This window comes from Acomys russatus, chromosome 9, assembly GCF_903995435.1.
Source record: "Acomys russatus chromosome 9, mAcoRus1.1, whole genome shotgun sequence".
In the NCBI taxonomy this organism is placed as follows: Eukaryota; Metazoa; Chordata; class Mammalia; order Rodentia; family Muridae; genus Acomys; species Acomys russatus.
Window position 1 is genome coordinate 8,041,310 of NC_067145.1, and position 21,556 is coordinate 8,062,865.

General features: G+C 45.0%; 1 protein-coding gene across 1 annotated transcript in view; it reads right to left on the bottom strand.

The window, feature by feature from the left end:
• Window positions 1-11,229: 11,229 nt before the first annotated feature.
• Window positions 11,230-21,556, bottom strand: part of Pdzd2 (PDZ domain containing 2) — a 258,752-nt gene continuing 248,425 nt past the window's right edge. The window contains exons 22-25 of the mRNA XM_051150986.1: window positions 18,749-18,850; window positions 17,954-18,224; window positions 15,847-15,996; window positions 11,230-12,513 (exon numbers count right to left, since the gene is read on the bottom strand). Of these exons, the coding sequence (XP_051006943.1) occupies window positions 12,350-12,513; window positions 15,847-15,996; window positions 17,954-18,224; window positions 18,749-18,850 (687 nt within the window). The 3' untranslated portion in view covers window positions 11,230-12,349. The remainder of the gene's footprint in view (window positions 12,514-15,846; window positions 15,997-17,953; window positions 18,225-18,748; window positions 18,851-21,556) is intronic.

A 21,556-nucleotide genomic window follows, 5' to 3' on the forward strand; every position in this document is an offset into this window, starting at 1 on the left:
TGATCTTGAGTACAGTTTTTGTTTTTTTAAAAATCTTTTCATTTTTCTGTCCCCAAGTAAATTAATGTCTGCTCTGAAATACCGTTTATCTACTCATCCTTTCTTGGGGAAACGAAGATCAGATGTCAGTCCTAGCAGGCGTTGCATGTAAAATGGTAGCGAGTAATGACTACAGCGCAGATGATTAGGAATTCTGTAACAGAAAGCTCTGCTATGTTTAATTTTTATATACAATTATGATAATTAGCACATCATAAGACTGCAAACCTCTGCTTTTTAATGTTGATTTTATTCATTATCACTGTTTATTTACCATTAGTTTCATAATGTAAATACTATACATTGAACAAATTAAATGTCACATTTTTTATTACTATAGTTCATGTTAATAGTGGGGCTTTCAGGTGTCTGGAAACTTTTGGTTAACATTTGATGCAAAAATACTAGAAGCGTATAACTTTAGAGGTGAATTTTAAGGGACTCCCTAATATGTACACTATCTTTTTATCTGAAGAAATAAATAAACTATGATCTTGAAAGTGCCTGAATCAGAGCAAGCATGTCATTTGATTTTTGTGTTATTTTCTTTGCTTCGAATGATGTTTTACTTTGTATGGCATCGTAACATTTCAACTACAGGGCCTGGCAAACTGTCTTAAGAGCCAGATAGGAAATACTTTAAACTTTGCATGCTGCATATGGTGTTTGTTGCAGAAACTCAACTCTGACGAGTGAAAGCTGGTTGTCACTGACTATGCAAACAAAAGGCAGTAAAACATTGGAGAAGCAGGCAATGTTTTTGCCACTAAGTGAGTTTGCCATCCCCTTTATAATGATGTATGGGGAAAACATTAAAAACCTCATTTCTCGGGGTTGGAGAGATGGCTCAGAGGTTAAGAGCACTGGCTGATCTTCCAGAGGGCCTGAGTCCCAGTTCCCAGCAACCACATGGTGGCTCCCAACCATCTATAATGTGATCTGATGCCCTCTTCTGGCCCGCAGGTGTACATGCAGGCAGAGCACTGTATATATAATAAGTAAATAAATCTTTAAAAAAAACCAAAAAAACTAATTTTCCTCCCAAATGATACCACTATTGTCAATAAAGGTTTTTTTCTTTTTTAACGTAAAAATGGATACTGAAAACTGACATTTAAAACTGAAAATTTAAAAATAAGATCTGTTATTTTATGTGTATGAATGTTTTGCCTACATGTATACATGTGTATTCTGAGAGTGCCTGTGAGAGGCAGAAGGATGTGTTAGGTGTGAGCCACCATGTGGTGCAGGGAACTAAACCCAGGTTTGGTTCTCTGTAGGAACAATGAGCGGTGTTAACTGCTGAGCCATCTCACAAGCCCCGTAGACAGACAGACTGAGTGACTCACTGACTTCATTTCTTTTTCTTTTTCTTTCTTTTTTGTTCCTCAAGACAGGGTTTCTCTGAGTAGCTCTGGCTCTCCTGTAACTCACTTTGTAGACCAAGTTGGTCTCGAACAACTCAAGATATCTGCGTGCTTTTGCCTCCAGCGTGCTGGGATTAAAGGAGTGTACCACCATGCCTGGCACGAGCCTCTTAGAAGCAATGATGGTTCTTTAATAGAAATAATTATTTTGTGTGGTAGGACACCATATTTCCTTTGGCTCATGTCACAGATTAAAAGATGTTAGTCCAAGATGCCATTGGTAATAAATTTTTATAGTAAGCTTGTGTGGATGTCTATTGTGTCTAAAAATGAGCAGTTACCGTTTCCTTTTGGCTTCATCATGCAGTGTTTAATTGATGAGCTTTCTGGAGAAAAACAACAAAAAAAACCTACAAATGTGAACCAGCGCAGTAGTTGAACAAGCTGTGTAACGTTCTCCATGCCTTGAGGTCTTTGTGACACCTGAGATTCCTCAGAAGATGATGGCTGTCTCACATATCTAGTAGCTGTTTAAGATTTTGATCCGAAAGTGATTTAGCAAACAGGGATAGTGTCCAACTACAGCTCTTCCTGTCTTATTTGGGCACCGGGAGGAGGCTGTTTTTCTCTGAGAGGATTTTTTTTTTTCTTCATTTTATGTGCATTGTTTTGCCTGCACACGTGTCTGTGTGAAGGTGTTGGATCCCCTAGAACTGGAGTTACAGACAGTTGTAAGCTGCCATGTGGGTGCTTGGAATTGAACCTGGGGCCTCTCAAAGAGCAGATAATGCTCTTAACCACTGAGCCATCTCATCTCTCAGGCCCCAGGAGGGCATAGGATTTTAAGTGCCTTAAGTTTTCACCATTAGGGAAAAATAAATAAACATGGGACTAGTGAGTGGTGCCCCTCAGCCTGTTGGTCACAGGATTCATATCTGCCAGGCATGGGCAGCCTTGCCCCAGCAGCCTGGCAAGTATGAGTCATGAGTTTATATGAGAGCTTTATGAAGTTCATTTAAGTCCCAACCGTGGCCTCTCCATCGTGTATTGTTAGAGCTCATGCCAGTTAAAGCACTCTGTTCTGTTTTCAGCTTGTTGAATAGGACAAACTGTTTGTAATCCAGCCCAGCCCACTATGTCTTGTGGTCCCAAGACTATCTTATAAGCTCATTGGAGAGGTCATATATTGAGCGGCACTGGGAAAGTGGTGATGTTTCTTAACCTTGCATGCTTTCTTCATGGAGCTGTGGATGGTAACATGGTTTTAATTGTGCACACGCTCTTGGCCTAATGTTAGGCCTGGCTGTGCATTTGCACTCAGGAGGATGGATATACCGAGTACATCATCTTTTTGAGTGGCTCCATTATATAGCTTAGCTTCCATGAGTGGCTATTCAAATTCCTCTTACATCTGGTTATTATAAGTAATCTTGTGAGAATAGCTTTGTATTTCTCTGATTTTTGTAGGAGATTTCACAGAAATGGGCAGTGTGGTAGAATAAATATTGAAAATAAGAAATCAAGTCTGGCTGGTTTCTAAGATCTGTGCTGACTTAATGCCTCCGCCAGTAGCATGGATGTTGGCCCTGGCACCCGTTACATACAGGGCACTGTCAGTCTTGGCCTTTGCCAACCTCATACGGCAGAACTCCCAAGTTGTTTTATCAAGGGGTTATCGTTTAGCATCTTTATTGTTGATTGGCATTTTTTCTTTTTTTAAAACAGGGTTTCTGTGTAGCCTTGGCTGTTCTGAGCTCGATTTGTCGACCAGGCTGGCCTTGAACTAAGAGTTCTGCCTTCCCGAGTGGCTTGCGCCACCAGCAGCAGGCCTTTAACTTGGCTTCTTTACCAGCTCAAGATTATTTACCCCTTTCATTGACGCTTAGCCTGGGCTTTGTTATTCCAGGTTGTTGGCAGCTGACGCATAAATCAGTCTCTAGAGAGGAGAGAGGCAAAGCTTTTTTGGGCACTGACTTTTAAAAACAGTGTTTTGTCTTTTTACATCAGAAAAGTGTGAAAAGCACTTTAACCCTGTGCTTGTGCTAACCGTTAGTTTTTCTCAGGCTTTAAAGTTGGTGTGATGTTTTTCTTTGTGCTTTTTACTTGATATCAGGAAAGTATAACATCTAGTGCTTGACTGTGGAACCAATGGGGTTGGGGTTTTTTTGACTGAAAATATTTATTTTATGCACATTATCTATATGGGTGTTTTGTTTGCCTGTGTGTCTACCACATGTGTGCCCAGTGCCATGGAGGCCAGAAGAGAACAGTGGCTGTCTTGGGACTTGGAGCTGCAGATGGTTGTGAGTCACCATGTAGGTACAGTGAATTGAACTTGAGTCCTCTGCAGGATCAGTGAATGTTCTTAGTTGCTGAGCCATCTCTCTGATCCCAATCAGTGGAGATCTTAATTGCCATACTAAAGACATTTGCCTGGTGGTTAGTTTATAGACTAGCTGGGTTTTTTATTTTTAATTTTTTTTTAGGAACTATGATTAACAAATAGAAAAACCAAATACAAGTTATGAACATATCTAGACATAAGTATTTTATTAAAATTAAGGTTAAAATTTAAAGAAACCTTAATGACTTAATTTAAGGCAGATATACTTAAAGCTGTCATTGAGGTCACGAACAGCCTTGGGAGAAGCTATTGAGGCTTCTCCCAGTTCCAGCCTTCCTCATCTACACATCTTTGATTTCCGTTTTCCCACTCAGTAGATGTTTAGTTTCTGTAAATCTGTAGCTTCTCCCTGAATGTTTCCTTTCCTTTTTTTTTTTTTTTTTTTTTTAACTGTTGCTCATGAAACGGGAAAGTTGGTCCATGGAGGCTTCCAAAGTTTAGGTTTTGCTGATCGCATCTGCAAGGTGTAACTACACATGCTTTAATTTTTAATTTTAATTTTTCCCCTCTCCCAGGAACTGGGAGGTAGTTCTAGAGGGTATCAGGGTTTGGGTTCCTTGTGTTGGGAAGACTGTTTCTAGTGCTGGTTTGTACTTCCATCAGGAGGCACATACACACACCTTCGTGATGTTACCCACCTGGTGATGAATTCTTGTCCTGTGGATTTCTGGGTGTCTTCCTCTGCACTTTGCCTTCTTTCTGTGGGAAGCCTGTCTAGGAAACACCCAAATAATGGCTTGTCACTCCTCTTTCCCTCTTCCTTTTGAGGCAGGGCTGCCCTGGAACTCAGTGTGTAGCTTGGGCTGTCCTTGAACGCCTGCCTCTCAGCCTCCATAATGCTGGGTTACAGTTGTGAGCCTCTGTGCCCAGATAATCATGGAGTTTGTTAGGCCTTGGACTGGTGGTATCTTAAGGTTTTCATGTCTCCTTTATTAGCTAGAATGTTGTTACGGGAAGATTATCTCCGTTATCTCCCAGCTTACTTCACAGAGGAAAGAAAGGTAGGATCCATTCTAAGAGCTCACTTGTCTATTTTCAAAGAAGAGTTGTTTTCCTGACGCTGTCTAAAGAATTGATGTTAGCAGAAGCTGGAGAGATGCTCAGGTCCTGCTTGCCAAGGACAAGAGTTTGGTTCATAGGACCTATATTGGGTGTTTGTTTATAACCATCGATAATTTCAGTTTTGGGGGATCCAGTGCCCCCTTCTGGCCTCCATAGCTACCTGAAAACACACACACACACACACACACACACACACACACACACACACAGAGTTGTTTTTGGAGATAAGCTAGCTGTGTACCTATTTGTGTACTTGTAATTGGCAAATAATTTTTGTATTTGTGGGGTGTAATATTATGTTTTGATCTGTGTATACACTGTAGAGAGTAAATGAACCTAAGGTAGCCTTTACCTTGCCAACTTTTCCTCCCTCAGGTGAGAATGGTAAAAGTGTTCATGGCTTTGAAATCCCCCTTTGTTCTGGTGCTGAGGACTGAGCCCAGGCCTTTGTGAGTGCTAAACATTGCTCTCCCCCTGTGCTGCTGCTGCTGCTGCTGCTGCTGCATCCGGGCCCTGGACTGTTCCCATGAACTGATCACAGTGTGGTAGCTGGATCCAACTCACTGTTGGAACATTATATACTTTAATTAATTGCTTCTATTTCCTCAACCTTCCCTTATCCCAGGCTTCTCCTAGCCACTTTTCTAGCATCTGTTTGATTGAATTAAGTTTTGAGGCTATATTTAAGTGAAATCCTTATTTTCAGTGTGTGGTTATTTTTCATAGTGTGGCGCAATAGACATTTTATATGGTTTTGTTTTATTACAATTATCCTCATTAGTACTCCAATTTTCTATCTTTGGACAGTTACATTCTCTTCAAAGATCTTTTTAAAAGCATTTTCTGCCTGGATGTGGTGGTGCACACGTTCATTCCTAGCACTCAGGAGGCAGAAGCAGATGGATCAGTTTGAGGCCAGTCTGGTCTACATAGTGCTAGGATGCCAGAATTACACAGTTCTGTTACTGTTGTGGGGTTGGGGTTGGGTTGTGAGGGAGAACATGGGTGTCTCATGTCATGTGTGGAGTACAACTTTCAGGAATTGCTTCTTTGCTTCCACCTTGGGTTCTGGGGATTGACATCTGCTCAGATGACTTTAGAGGCAAACAGTGCCACCCACAGAGCCACCTCTCCAGCCTGGATCTTCAGTTTCTATTGCATAACCCCAGTAGTCTTTTGATGACCTCTTGGTGTGGCAAGAGATTCTAGGCTTACTTGTACAATCCTACCCCATATATGGAGCCATCATTGTCTGCAACAAGCCGTGCATTCTTTTTCCATAAAATAGTACTTCAAGGCCACAGTTTGGACTCTTATTCAACATGCTTGCTACTTCTACTGTGATTACTGGTTTTGTTTTTTGTTTTTGTTTTTCCAGACATGGTTTCTCTTTGGAATAGCCCTGGCTGTCCTTGAACTCAAAGAAATCTGCCTGTCTCTGCCTCCCGAGTTCTGGGATTACTGGCGTGCACAACTGTGCCAGGCAAAATGCTTTTATGTATAAAAACAGAGTTTACAGTTTGAGTTTGGGCCAGTAAAGTTCTGGAGACAGTGATGGTGGTGCACTTGAACTATACTCCCCTAATGGTGGGATCAGCACATTTTATGTGTATTTTACTACTTGACCAACAATTCAAAAAGTACTTGATGAGCTTCTGTTGGTACTTAAGATTCACGTGTAGGGCTGTGGGATTTTCCTCTGTCTTGTCCATATCAACAATCTAGAGTAAAATATTATGTATTCGTTTGCCTTTTCTCTTTACACTCCTGACATTCTAAGAGCAGGGTTTGTTTATTCACAGTGTTGGGGATTGAGTCTGGGACCTTGTGTACGCTGGTCAAGAGCTGTATGGATGAGCTGTACTGCAGCCGTCCTCTCCCCTCACTTGGGGTGATGGTTCCATCAGCGTTGTAAGAGCAGCCCTTTTGTGCCCTACCTGCTCTCTTGGCTCTCTCTCCATCTGCATACCCTGACTGCGCATCACTCTTCTGTTCTCACCTGCTCCTTAGATCAGTGCTTCTCAACCCTCTTACTGCTGCAGTCCTTCAATGCAGTGCCTCATAATACAGTTGTGATCTCCACTGTAATGAAAGGGTCATTTGTGGTGACCACAGGTGACAGCCATTGTTGTAGAGCCTCCTGTAGTGGGTTTGTGAGAATGCAAGCCCAGGCTTTTGTTTGCTGAGGGTAGTATGTGGCCTTGGAAGTCAGTTTGCTTAAAATGCTAAAGTTAGCTTTTTTTTTTTTTTTTTTTTTTTTTTTAAGTAACTTAATGAATGTTCTTTTTGGTATAAGCATTCTTGTTAAACACTGGTAATTGTGATAGTCTGTCCTTTGTGAATACGTTCTTGTCTGGATGCCTTCTGGATATTTCTCCCAGAATTACTACAGAGTGTTCTGGTTCTGCCTGTAAGCAATACGTTCTTTTAAGTGGTGTCTCAATTTTTTTTTTCTCCTTAATTTCAGGCAAGTTGGTTTTTACCATTCTGCAACTCTACCATGCATCTTCTATTTTTGCATGTATAGGTCTGTGCGTTTATATCTGTGCAAGTATACATGTGTGTGAAGGTCTTTCCACCTTATCAAAGCTGTGGTTACAAGTGTGCCCCATACCTGGCTGCTTAAACGGACTGAACCCACATAGGCACAAGCACTTTCGACTGCCATCTAGCCAGCTGTCTGTGACACAGGATGTCACCATGTAGCCTGGGCTGGCCGTGGACTTGCCTCTGTCTCCCAAGTGCCGGAATCACAGGCTTGTATAACCGTGCCTGGCTGCCTCCTGAGTAAACACTGGACTTCGGAGGGTTTCTAGTTTCGTGTGGTTATTCAGTCATGTTTCTTACTCAATGTATTTGAGCTCAATTTGAGGTTTGGAGTCACGGTTCTTTTCCTGGGCCTCTCTCACCTGTGCTTCTGTTGTCTGCAGGGATGATATTTGCTCCTTGTGCTTTTTATGATTGTGTGAAGGATTTAAGTACAGTAACTTCTCAATGTGAATTCTCTTTCCTTGTGGAATAGAGATGTAGGTCAGGCACCTTTTTGTTCTCTAGCTCTTTTGATTCTGGGTCTGCTTTTACCTGAACTATCTTACACATTTGTGGTTTGGTTTGAGACATGGTTTCTTTGTACAGCAGCCCTGGCTATCCTGGAACTCACTCTGTAAACCACACTGGTCTCTGCCTCCGAGTGCGGGGACTAAAGGTGTGCACCACACCTGCCTGGCTTTGTTTCGGTCTGAAACAGGCACGTACATCCCTCAGGCTGCCCTTTACTCTGCATGTGCTCCAGAATGACCTTAGGCTCCTGACCCCTTTCCTCCACTGCCTGTTGCCACACCCAGCCGGGTTCAATCTCACATTACCCAAGAGGCCCATATTCTAAAGGCTTGGCTGCCAGTGTGGCCCTGTTGGAAAATGGTGGAACCTTTAGGAGGGTGGGGAGGGGCCTGTCCTTTTCCTTTGTTTCCTTCCTTCTTTCCTTCCTTCCACAAGATAGCTCTGCCTATCCTGGACTTACTTTGTAGGCCAGTCTGGCCTCAAATTCAGAGATCCGCTTGCCTCCAGAGTGCTGGGGTTAAAGGCCTGTACTACCACGCCCAGCATCTTTTTCCTCTTTGCTTCCTAGCTATCATGTGGTAAACAGCCATTCTTGGCCATGGTACATGCTGCCACAGACGTAAGGTGATGGAGCTAAGTAGACCAAGACTTCTGAAACTGAATCAAAATTAACTTTTCCTAAGTTTGTTTTATCGTGTCTATCAGTTGTTGTTTATGTCTGTTTTGCTTCTTTTTTCTATCCCACTCATACATTCATATTGCTGAATTTAATTCAGTAATATTGGGAGAGTCAGGCCTGCCATGTGCCCAGGACTTGCCAGCTTCTGTTAGCTTGTTTAGCATTGTTGAATTCATCCTTTAGGCCAAGAGAGGGGTGTATGCACACCAGCTGATTTAATCGGTACTTCACTTGTCATGTGGTTGGGAGGAAGGATCAGGTGTGTGGATTGACATGACTGCAGCCTTTCTGGGCTAAGTTGACAGGCTGGGCCTTTTAGTGCAGGACCTTACCTGGTGACTTCCCTCAGATGAACTCACTCCTTGCCTGTTAGCACCCTCTCGGCCATGCCTAGATAGATCACTTGATGTGTGGGAAAAAGAAGTTCTCTCTCTTCAGCCCCCCAACACCCCCCCCAGGCTTGGTTAGGTTCCCAATTGAGCGTATCTTGCTCCCCATCTAGATCTTTCTACAAGGGTTTTTCAGAACCCCCATTTCCTGCCACCTGTTGTCTTTTCTCATTGAAAGGTATCCTGCATCATTTTCTTTTTAGTGTGGTGTTCGATCTTACCCCATATGGCGATACAGTTTTCCAAATTCATAAGCTAGGTTGGTGTTGTTTCCATGCGGTATCATGAGCAGAGTGTCTCAGTTGTCAGTGGTCCTCAGAGGGAAGTAATACTGGCAGGCACTGCTGCTAAGGCGATCAGAACCTGACTTTGAGAATGTATATTCTTGCCTCCTTTGTAGGCAAGAATTGCTTCTAAGCTGCAGAGCCTCAATAAAGGAGATGGTTTTTATTTCACCCTATGAAATAGGACCCCAGATCAAGTATGAGGGGGATGATAGGGTTGCCGCTGAGGAAGAGAACGCTTTCATGAACAATGAGAGGGAAAACTGGCAAACAACTGCTGAGCAGCAAAGGGCCCAGGGGAAGTTGGAAATTGGGAGTTTAAGGTGGTATTTTTCGTTGTGCGTGAGGAATTTGTAGTAACAGGCATAGGTTCCAAGATCCTTCTATTTGGAAGGATCTGACAGGCCAGTGCAGTGAGGTCTTAAGCCTCTGGGATCTAGTGTTAGTTTGACTGTGTTTCTTGTGAGAGAAGTGTGAATGGATCGAGCTGGAAGGGGAGAAGGAGACAAGGTGTAGTGGGTAAACATGACGGGGATTGTGTGAGGTCCAGATGTAAGACAGATTTTAGAGGTGTGCTGCTTTGAGGCTGTCAGGATTCTGTGTGTAGGCATAGAAAGGAGCAGCTAACTGAGGCCCCTTGCTCTTACCTATATAGGTGATAATAAGGTAATAGCACATTGTAAAAAATCTTGGCATTACTTACTGCATAATAGACAAAATCAAGTAGTAAGCAGTGTTTATTTTTTGAAAATTATTTAAAAAATTGTTTACAGAGATGTGGATTTACATAACTTGGCAACATTTTAAAAATGTACAGGCCATTTCATATTATTGCACTTACTCTTTAATATATAAGGCATTTTATTTTACATAAATAAAGAATAATGTATAATATACAAGTGTGGTGCCAATTACATCAGCCGTATAAATGCAATGCAATATGTGTGGGCGGCTGGGAATGAAACCCAGCATACTTGAGCCTTCACTGTATTTTCTTACGACTACGACTTATTTAACACATTTTACCTCATAGCTTACTGTGAATGACTGACCACTTAAAAAAAAGGTTTAGAACAATACCATTAGTGTTCACTGCAGGAAGTGTGGGGATTTATTAGACTAATTAGCAATACAGGTCATGCCTTGAACACCGAAGACTATAAATAAATATCTTTCTACCTCAGGGTCAAAGACAGGTTAGCTTTTGCTGCTTCCCTTACAGTCCCCCTGTTAGCTAGGAAGACCTAGAAAGATCCAGTCCAAATGCCTGATGAAGCCAGAGGTCCTCCTTGTACTCTTCAGATACGAGGAGCTTTAGGGACACTCGGACTATTGCTCCAGCAAGTCCTGTCTGTTCACAGAGGACTTAATAATAGGCATGACTGTAAAGGAGTGAAGGCAAAAAAGAAACAAAAATGCTTTTCCGTGCTGACTTGAGATTATCATTCAGGTAAGAAAGCAGAAACTGATGCCGGAGACTTAAACGACAACCGAGCATGCACCTTGCACTGAAGTCTTATAGTATCCTACTTGTAACTGTAATGAAAAGTAGATGCTAACTCCTGGACTCTAGTTTTCTGTGTGAGACCTGTTGAAAATGAGCCAATTTGTGCCCACCCACAGACCCTCTGGGCCTACTCCACAGGTGGCCAGCAGGCTCGGGCTCAGAAAAGATGGACAAAGGCAGCAACAACTCAAGCACCTCAGTGACTTTTCCTAGACCCAGATGTGCATTAAACCAACAAAACCATAGCATCATGCATGTGGGATTGACCAGTCTCCACCCAGAACCCCAGGACCCAGCCCTGGGTGGCACCACCTGAGGATAGGGTGGCAGATGCTCTATAGTCCTTTTCCTAGAGAGTGACTCACCCTGTTTTTCCATTTTCTTCTTGTTTGGTAAATGAAGCTAATGAGGTGTTGGGACTTAAGAAGGTAAGGTCAGTGCAAAGGGAAAAAAGCCAGCTTTGTGAGGAGGAAGGTTCTGGGGGAGTGTCACAAACAGCTTGAGTCAGGATGCTCTGTGGGACCCCAGTTTTGGCAAGAGGAAGAATTTGCTAAACAAGAAAAAGCAAAATAGCAAAAAATTGGGCCACTGCAGAGTTCTGTCAGGGAAGAGAGCCGGATTAGAACTCCATGCGGCTTTAGGGCTAGTGGGGGGAAAAGGAGAAAACCCAAGAAAACCTCCCGAGAGGCTATCAGGTGCTCTTCAGTTGAACCACAGAATCCTATGTTTGCAAGTTGAAGAATTTAACTCTCAAAAACTCTTAAGGTGGTGGTGCATGTACGTGGCAACGGAAGCACACTGACAACTGGGCCTGCTCTTGGGTTGCCCAGTCTTGAATTCAAACATATTCAAGTTTGCAAACTAGATGCAAGGTGCTTTCAGGCTAGAACTTCCCCCTCCCAAGCAGGGAAGCTCATAGCTACTTATTGCAATCCGTCAGAGCTGTCACTCTTAACAGCCTTACGACTTACACTCTCTGAGACAGAAAACAACCAAAACCTCCTAGTCCACATCGTACATCACGTTCATTAAAAAATAGCACTTTAAAAATTTTTCATCTTTTTCACTGTTGGGTAATTCCTGAGCTCTGCCTAACAATTAGGTCATAAATTCATTTTCTTTAAGTCTCATTTTACTTTTCAAGGTAAACATACGTAGACCCATAGCTCTGCCTTCCACTGCATGTACCTAAAAGCACTATGTCATTTACTTACAAAATTATATCAACTTACTTACATACATACACCATTTTATCTGGGGCATCTGTATTACCCTTCTGGTCCCTACTCACCAGGACTGATGCTGGGAGAGGTGGCGTGAGGGATGTAAAGGTGTAGCTAGGTGTTGCGATGAAGAGCACGTCAGCTCTTGATCCCAGGCACTGAGCAAATGACACCCTCCCAGCCTCGATGGGCCAGGCAGTCTGGGCTTCATATTAAAAGTACAAAATTGTGGAGATCTGTGTAAGCTGTCTGTTGCTTCAAGAACACATTTCAGGAAGTCATTCTGATTTGCTAAAAGAAGTGACTCTAGGGGAGGGGGGCGCTCTTGTTACAGTTCACGGATTCCTGTGCTTTCTAATCACGAGCTGCACAGGCCCTTCTGGAACAGACTTCATAATATTCCAGGCGTCGAAGTGTGCCAGCCCAACCAAGGGCTTCCCATTAATGGCAAGGATCTCGTCCCCAGCTTCTACTGTCCCGGCTTGTTCTGCGGCACCACCTGTCAGAGCATGTGCAGAATGAACCGTTAACATCTGCATCCTTAAAGAAGGGCAGCTAAGAGCTTAAACGGGAAACATTCCTCAGGGATATTCCTGTAAGTTAAACAATACAAAATCACTGCAGAGCAGTTCTTCCCAATATAAACAAGTTCCCAATATAAACAAGTTCCACATCCACAATTCACAAAAGGAAGGTGGTGTATTTATATTAAAGAGCCACAAGTCACTTTTTGGCTACCAGACCACTGCCATCATGGACCACATGCACGTTCCAGGAAAGGGCCCGGCTCAGCGGGTTCTGTCCTTCTTTCCGTGCATCCCCACCTGGCCGAAGTTAACGTCTGACTACGGGACAGAACAGATTTATGAACTGGCCAAGAAAGGTCTGACCCCTCTCATCAATTGGTGTGATCCTGAGGGGCTCATGGTGTTGCTTAAGTCTAAGGGACCTGCCTTTGTTCTTCCTGAGGGTGTCTGCCATTCACTTAAGAAAGTATAGTCACTGTTCACAAGCATCTTGAGAAACACAGAAAGGGCAAGGATGCTAAATTCTGCCTGATTCAGATAGTAGCATTTACCAGCCGACATGTTATAAAACTAAGTGGGTCCTCCCACTCAAATATGAATCATTCATTGGCAGCCTCTGCGATAGTGGCATAAAGTCTTGTGTACTCAAGCAGTAAAACCACTTTAAATTAAAAAACAAACCAGTAGCAAATACTCAAGAGTTGATCAAAGGAAACCAAGAACTAAAGTACCAACAAATACCCAACAAGCTTGTGGAAACCGCATCATCCAGGATGTCAGCCGGGGCTATGTCAGGCCTTGAACACGAGAGGCTACCTGCTCCCCAGGCCGTGGGGATGGTGTCCATAGCATAACTGATGGATCACCTCCCTGCAGAGCTTTCCACATTTCTGTATTACAGCACTGTGGAAGCTATAGCACACGTGCTTTCAGAAGACAAGCAGAAACCCTCCTCTCTTTCCTCCCAGCTACACTCACCTACAGCACACCGTGGAAGAGGTGAATTAAATAAAAAACCTCTCAAGTATGAGAGGAAATAGCAACTTTATTACAAACTTCAGATCTCAAAAGACTGAGCAGATGGACATTTTAGAAAGCCATTTTAGGTGTTTAGGGCTGCCAAGCTGCCTCAGTGGGTAAAGGTGATTCCTGAAACTTGTGCCCTGACCTCCGTTGAGTACCACATGTACACAAGGTAACAGAAATGTTACTAAAGGCGCTGGAGAGATGTCTCAACAGTTAAGAGAGTTATTGCTCCCAGAGTACCTAAGTTGAGACCCAGCTTCACCTCCCAGAACCCACGTCTACTGGCTTAAAACCACCAATAACTCAAACTATGGGGTGTGTGTGTGTCTGGGGTGTGGGGTGGATAGTGGCCTCCATCACCTCCTGGCCTCTCCGGGCACTTGAATGGTGTGTACCCACACATGCGTGCACACACATATTTTTAGAGCCTAAAAAGTTGCTACTTATATACCTGTGGTTACAATAGTTGATTAAAAAAAAAAATGAAGACACAGCTTGAGAGAGAAAGGCCTGGAAACAGAAACCCATCTGCCGGGCTGGCCAGGCTCTGGTATGTTTTATTTCCATTTTATACCCTGCACTGCTGGGCTCGAAGCTGGTACTCAGGGAGGCACCTGTGACGGTGGGAATCCAGGTGGTGTGTATGTATACACACACACACACACACACACACACACACACACACACACACACACACACACACACACACACACACACACTTTGGTTTAAGTCCGACTGAATGCAATGGTCAAGCTCAGGTCACTGTCCTATTGTTTTCTGGCAGAAGCTTCAGAAGGTAGGAAAGCCAGAGACAGTTTTAAGGATGGGGAAGTCCAGATCTGGTCTTCAGTGACTGCCCAGCTGCTAGCCTGCCTTAGTAGTTTCTAATGGGCCCTCGGTATGAGTCCTGCTGGCAGCAGAGCGTCTCATGCACCTTGCCCTCTTCCCTGGGAGCTATCACTTGAGACTAACACGAAAGACCCCATGCTCCCCTTACGCCATTCTCTGTTCTACCTGTCACTTTACTGAGTCCTTGAGTACGGGGAGTGTCCTCCAGCCTAGTACTGCTATGTAGTACACACAGCAGGCCTGACTCCAGATCCATGCTTGTTTTCTGCTTGCATGTGGGGCCATAAACAGTGACAGCCTGTCTTGGATGCTGTCTCACTTCTAGTTCCCTGGCGGGGAAGCCCCAGTCCTTCCCATCACTAGATGCCTACATCCGGCAGCACCCAGTCAGGAGGCGCCCAGCCCCTGCCCGTGGGTGGGCTTGTAAGCTTCGGTTCTGCTTGCACATTTCTGGGCCACATATAGTAGCAGCTCACCACCTCGGGCTTTGCTTCTACATTTGATGAAGATTTTGTTTTGTATGTGGCCCTGGCTGGCCTAGAACTCCCTGTATGGCCTTAGACTTGTCGTAAGTCCTGCCCTTGCCTCCTGGGTGCTGGGACTGTAGGCATGAGCCACTATGCCCAGCTGGAGATGTTTTACAACTATGCACGTAAGATGTGAGAGGTGTACTGTTCATATGTATTTGGCTGAGACAGAAGAGAGCTAGAATGACAGGTGCCAGGTTCAGGGAAGAACAGTGATGGACTTGGTGTGGGAAGGTGAGTCTCTCTGAGATGGTCTTGTGACTGCGTGATGATGGAATTATACATAATTATACATATACGTAATTTCTGATGGCTTAGGAATCTGAAGGCTTTAAAGATTTTCCAGAGGAAGAGCCCAGTGGATGAACTATGGGGGTCAGGGTCTGGATCTCCAGAACACACGTGTGTGGGTCACCTGTAACCCCAGCACTCTGAAGGCAGATCCCAATTGGCAAGCACAGGGTTCAGTCAGAGATCCTACCTCAGAGACCAAGTGGAGAGCCATCGAGGAAGATGCCCGATATGAACTTTGGACCTTCACGTGAACATGCATATGCATACCATATACACCCACGTGCAAAAAGAAAAAAAAATCCTCCAGCCCAAACAATTTCCCAAGATCATAAAATGAAGATTTCAAGTTCACGAAGGAGCCATTCACCGCTGTTTACCTCCCTTTTCTTGCTGTCTAGTATCTGAAATCACTGAAGTCTTGGTTGACAGTAAGTGCTCCTGCTGGCCTCTCTGACTTAGTGCCCGCCTTAGTACCTATCTGGGCCTGGGGAGTTTTAAATACATGCAAAACACAACTAACTCAACATTACGCAGCAGTAAGGGTGCTGCAGAATTTGCAAAGTCAGTTCTCATGCAGGAGGGATGGGTTTCCATGGAGATGCACTTTACCTTTGTACACCCTTTTAATTACCAGCGGCCCATCTCCAGACACGGAGGCTTTCTCTCCATCCAGACTCAGTCCCAGCCCAGCCGAGGTTTTTAGCACTTCAACGCACAGAGTGTCGTGAGCAGCCCCGTTTCTCCCTGTGGCAAGGATGTCTATCAAGATAAAAAGCGACAGGTTGCTGTTGACCATGTCACCTGTCCAGTGCCCCCCCGCCCCCAATACATTGCTTCTGGCACCAGAGACTCTGGTTGCCCCTGAGTCTTTACAGCCTTTGGTCCCAGCATCAGCCGTGGCCTCCCGGAAGGGAGCCTCCTAGCTGGCTGGTGTCCTACTGGACTCAAGAGCTTCTGCTTCCAGAGAACGCGCTCTCCCCGAGGCAGAAATGCCCAGGAGACAAACTGCTCTAGTCAAGTCTCCCATCCTGGTGAGGCTGGAAGTCACACGCAGTGAATCAAATTCAATTTCCTGCCAACCCTGGCTACCACAGCAACAGAATGTCACCATCTGCTATGGAAAGCAGAGGCACTGAAGTGCCCAGCTCACGAGAGACCATCATGATTGGTTGGGAAGGTCCCTGGAGCCCGGTGGGGCTTCCTTCCTTGCCCTGTGCCCTGTGCTTCTGTGAGAGGAAACCCTGGCATCTCCGGGGCATGCTTGCCTCCCTCACACTGGCATCCTTCATTGGCATCTTGCTCTTGTGTGGGGAGAAGTGTTTCCATGGTGATAGCAGCTCCGTGGCTTGTTTGGAAAGGCCAGGCTGGGGACTGCGGACTGAATAGGAATTGTGCACTTGCCTTTTAGTCTCCTTAAGTCCGTACTATGGAGTTGAATGGAAAGGTGTACTTAGCTGCTTGGAAGGCAGGAGCGGGACCAGGAATGAATGAAACAGCTACCTGGTACAGTCGTTAGGACTAGCACCACTGCCAGTTCCCTATTGCAGTTTAAAGCCAATCCGCATAGTCTGAAAGACATTTGCTAATATTGGGAGTGGTGTGATTTATTTTATTTATTTTAGGGTTTTTTTTTTTTTTTTTTTGGTGATTTTTCCAGACAGGGTTTATCTATGTTATCTTGACCATCCTGGACTCACTTTGTAGACCATGCTGACCTCGAACTCACAGCGATCTGCCAAGTGCTGGGATTAAAGGCATGTGCCACCACGCCTGGCGTTTATTTTTGGCTTTTTGAAACAGGGTTTCTCTGTGTAGCCTTGGCTGCCCTGGATTCGCTTGGTAGAGCAGGCTGGCCTCAAATTTACAGAGATCCACCTGGCTCTGCCTCCCGGAATGCTGGGATTACAGGTGTGCACTACAGCTTGTAGTGGTGAAATTTTTAGTGGGTGACTTGCTGCTCAATGGTGAAAGAACGCTTTCATAATGGCTCCCAACTTGGGTTCTGTCCTAGAATCACCTGACAGCATTGTAGCTGTACTCATGTCTAGTCCCTACTCCCTAGAGTTCTTGGTTCAGCTGAGCAGGGGACTTCCTGGGCATCAGGGTTTTAAGCAGCTTTCCAGGTGCCTCCACTGTACAGGCAGGCCCACAGCAGATGCCTGTCAGTCTGGCAAGGTGTAGCTGTAGAGTGAATGGATGGCTGTCCTGTGGATAGCTCAGGCCACATCCAAGCCTAACTGAGCAGAGGCATTCGGCCACCCTAGACTGTCAGGACAGATGCTGAGAACAAACAAAGGGCCTCCTGCCTTGAACTGCGTTATCTGCCCTCTAGACAGAGAGTGGGAGGGGATGCCAAGGGAACCTGCAGGGCTTATCTAAAGGCTGTAGGAACCTGGGCATGGACCAGTGCCTAGTGTGGGCGGGGCAACAGGAGCACATCCCGAGCCTTTTTGAAGCTCTTGGCAAACAAGGGCTGCAATCTCTATTTTCAAACACAAAAACATGTTTAGCCCTTCATTTCCTTATATTCTGCTAAAACAGGAACACAGTGTCCATCTTGATGTTTCTCAAGGATACATCAGGAATCTCCCCTTCAATGCCGAATCCGATTACAGAAGCTGTTTTAGTCACTAGCCTGTTCTATCTTGCTAGTACAGTCTAGTCCTAGTGCAGGCTGCTTTACCAGCCAGCTGCCCACTATCAGTGGGTAGCTTACCAGCTCCAGGCTCCAGCGGTGAGGTCTTTCTGGGAGATGGACCCTTCCCGTTGGCTAAGGGAGGCTCCTGCCTGAGGGAGGGCCTGGGTTGGTCCCTCCCTTTCTTGATAATCACGAGAGCCTGTTTGTGTAGCTGAGCCTGGTGCAGAGCCTTCAGGACCTCAGTGTGGGGTAAGCCGGCTAAGGAGGAGCCATTGATGGAGAGAAGGAAATCCCCTCGCCTCACAGTCCCTTCCTGAGAAGCCGCACCCTGAGAAAACACTCTGTGGACCTGGGACGGACAGGAAAAGAAAACAAATCATTCATAACCCTGGTGGACTGACTGACAGAGGGCAACTGCAAATCTGTGGTCAAGGAGCTTCCTCGCGCTAAGCTTCCTTTTCAAAATGCTCTCACTTCACCCGTGTACAGGTGGAATTAACCAGTCCCTCCAGCACATTGCCACATTCATTACTCACATCCACAGGGCAGGCAGCAGCTATACAGGCAGGAAAAATTTGTCCAGTGAATATGGCCCCAAGGCCACCATGTGATACAAATGTTACTGTGTGCAAGGTGGGCACTTGACTTAAACTATGATGTAGATAATTAATTATGCTGACGTATGTTGCATTTGGCCCGTATCTCATGTTAGGTATCTGTAAAAACACTGATCTTTGAGAATGGAATTACTATTCTCCCCAAGCTCCCATTTTCACATTGGTAGCGGGGATCTCTGATTGGAACTTTGTGTCCTGGTCAAATTCTGCTACATACTGAGGGACGCCCTGAGAGCCTTGGAGCACTGAGGCTTACCGTGACTGATTCTGGCTCCACATCTGCCCCTCCTGCCACACTGAATCCCAGACCCGAGCCTTCTTTTTTATTCAAGACTATGAAGCAAGTATCTTCTTTATTCTAGGGAAGAAGAGAAACAGACAACTCACGGTGTATTCCTCATTCCCAGAAGTGAGAAAGTCTTGAGCTAAGTCCTTATGGAGGTGCTTGACATAGACCCTTAGCAGTTCTCCATTTACCCCAGGAAGGTGGGGGAGCCCGGCTCAGCCTTCCTCTGTCTGTCCTGGGTGGGCTTGTGTGCACGCTGTGTGCGGAAGCCGGGAAAGGGGGACATGAATGAGAAAGGAGACAGGCGCTTTCCTGGGTCCCCAAGTCTTCAAGTCATTGGAGGAAAATTGCTGCCTTCCCAGACTTGACCACAGCACTGCTGTGTAGGGAATGCTTTGTGCCATACTTCTCCGAGTCTATACTTTATATATTATTAGTTTGAGACAGGGTCCGTGTAACTCAGGCTGGCCTCAAACTTGCTATGTTCCCGAGAGTGATCACTTACTTCTGATCTTTTTTTGAAACCTGAGAATGGATTAAAAAAAAAAAAAAATATATATATATATATATATATATATATTCTGATTATGGTTTGATCTTGTTTCCATCTTCCAAGGACTAGGATTATAGAGTGTGCCACCATGCCTGGTTGCATGTAATCCTGGGGATCGAACCCAGAACTTTGTGTATGCTGGGCTGGCACTTTACCAATTGAGCTATACTCGGTCAGTCCACTGTTATTAGCAAACCTAGGTTTTAACAACAAAAAGATCAGAGCAAAGAGGCAGGATAAAGGCAACATGTTGCAACCACGTTTTACATGCCAGTGTTTCCGTATCTGGGTTCTTGAGTTATTTCCAGGTACAACTTTGTCATAAGACAAAGTAGGTGAAAATTGCGAACCATATGAGACCAGAACACTCACTCTTAGCAGTTAGTGTTCCAGATCATTCTTAGTGTTCTATGGTTAAATAAACTTTCTTCCTTCAAACATCAGGCAAGGGCTGGAGAGATGGCTCAGAGGTTAAGAGCACTGGCTGCTCTCTTCCAAAGGTCCTGAGTTCAATTCCCAGCAACCACATGGTGGCTCATAACCATCTGCAATGAGATCTGGTGCCCTCTTCTGGTGTACATGCAGGCTTTGATATATGTGTATATATGAAAAATGAATAAATCTTTAAAAAAAAAAACATCAGGCAAAACATAACTGGAGATAGAAGATAAAACATAACTGGGCTAAGTATTCTGAAGTCTAACTTCACCCCCGTTTTAGACACGAATTAGCATCATTTTAAAGCTCTACATTGATTGATTTTCATGAAATAATCATCAATGGCTTCAAGGTGTTCTCAAGCAGGACAGTATCATAGGGGCTAACAGTGACCGGTGAGGACTGGTTTAAGTATGACAGTACCATAGGGGCTAACAGTGACTGGTGAGGACTGGTTTAAGCAGGACAGTATCATAGGGGCTAACAGTGACTGGTGAGGACTGGCTTGGTGAGAGAGAAGCAGCAGAGGGCCATCATGAGTCCAGCTGATGAGGGCATCCATGGAGGAGCGTTCTTTTCTATTGGTAAGTCAGGAAGACTTGGACACCCTCAGCCATGCAGACCAATGGACAGAAAGGTGACCCTGACCCCAGCTTTTTAAACAGACACAGAAGCACGTGGCTTAGTGAATGGTCCGCACAACTTCTGGAAGGTAGTATTCAGATGCTGAGATACAAACATTTCTCAACGTCCTTTTGTCCTAGAGTAGGGACAGTCTATTTTAAAATGGGCATACTGCCATCAAAATTTCCATTTACTTAAGTTTTGCAGGGGTATTAGGGGGAACAGGTGTACTCGTGGCTGACGATGAAGTCAGATTTTGCCTGAGACACTTGGGACATCATTGGGTTGCCAAACAGCACACTCCCTCCAAAGCTTGGGCATGTGGCAGCCAGAAAAACAGGATTTTGGCCTCTCTCATGGTACAGTTGAAGGCCATGGGATATTGGTTTGTGCTGTTCTGCTTTTTAGCATATCATACTCTCTGGGGAAAAGCAGAAAACTGCTGGCACAAAGATGGCAGGGTAAGGCCAGCTCTCTCTCCTTTCTGAAATCAACCGAAAACAAAAGAGGGACAGGAAAAGAAAACGACATTCTGAGGGAAGCAGCAACGGTCCGTGACACAAAACTGCATGCTTGCTTGGTATCAGACCAATAGCAAAGCATCTGGCAGTCTGTCTGCACTGACGTTCTGAGAATGCGTATCTGACGTACGCGTCTGGTTGAGGCTTTCTTGTCTCCTCGACCATTTTTTCTGTTACACTACCTTTGGAGCAAAGAGGGCCAGTAAAGAATGAGAGTGCGTCCTAGCTGAGACTGTGACCTGTGTGACACAGTCCAACCCTGAAGGAGGCCGCAAGCTGATGACTAGCCCCTGTCACTCAAAATGAAAGCACTCGACTTCTCTCAAGGGTGTCTTCACTGTACTTACCCGGACCAGTGGCTGAGAATCTGAGTGGAACAGGAACTAACAGGTATCTGTTTCCTGTCTGTCCCTCCCCCACCCCGTCTCCTCACCATCCTGGCCCACTAAATGGTAAGGCCGCACCATAGCTGAGAAACCTCAGAAGGTACCCAGTGGGTGATTGCTGCAACAATGTTTTTTAACTGACAGTAGTAACCCGCTGGGTTGCCAGCCAGTCTTATTTGCCCTTTTTCTCTACAAATACTTATCTGTCAAGGTTTAATTTCTTACTGTCCTTAGAGGAGCATTCTACATGGGAACC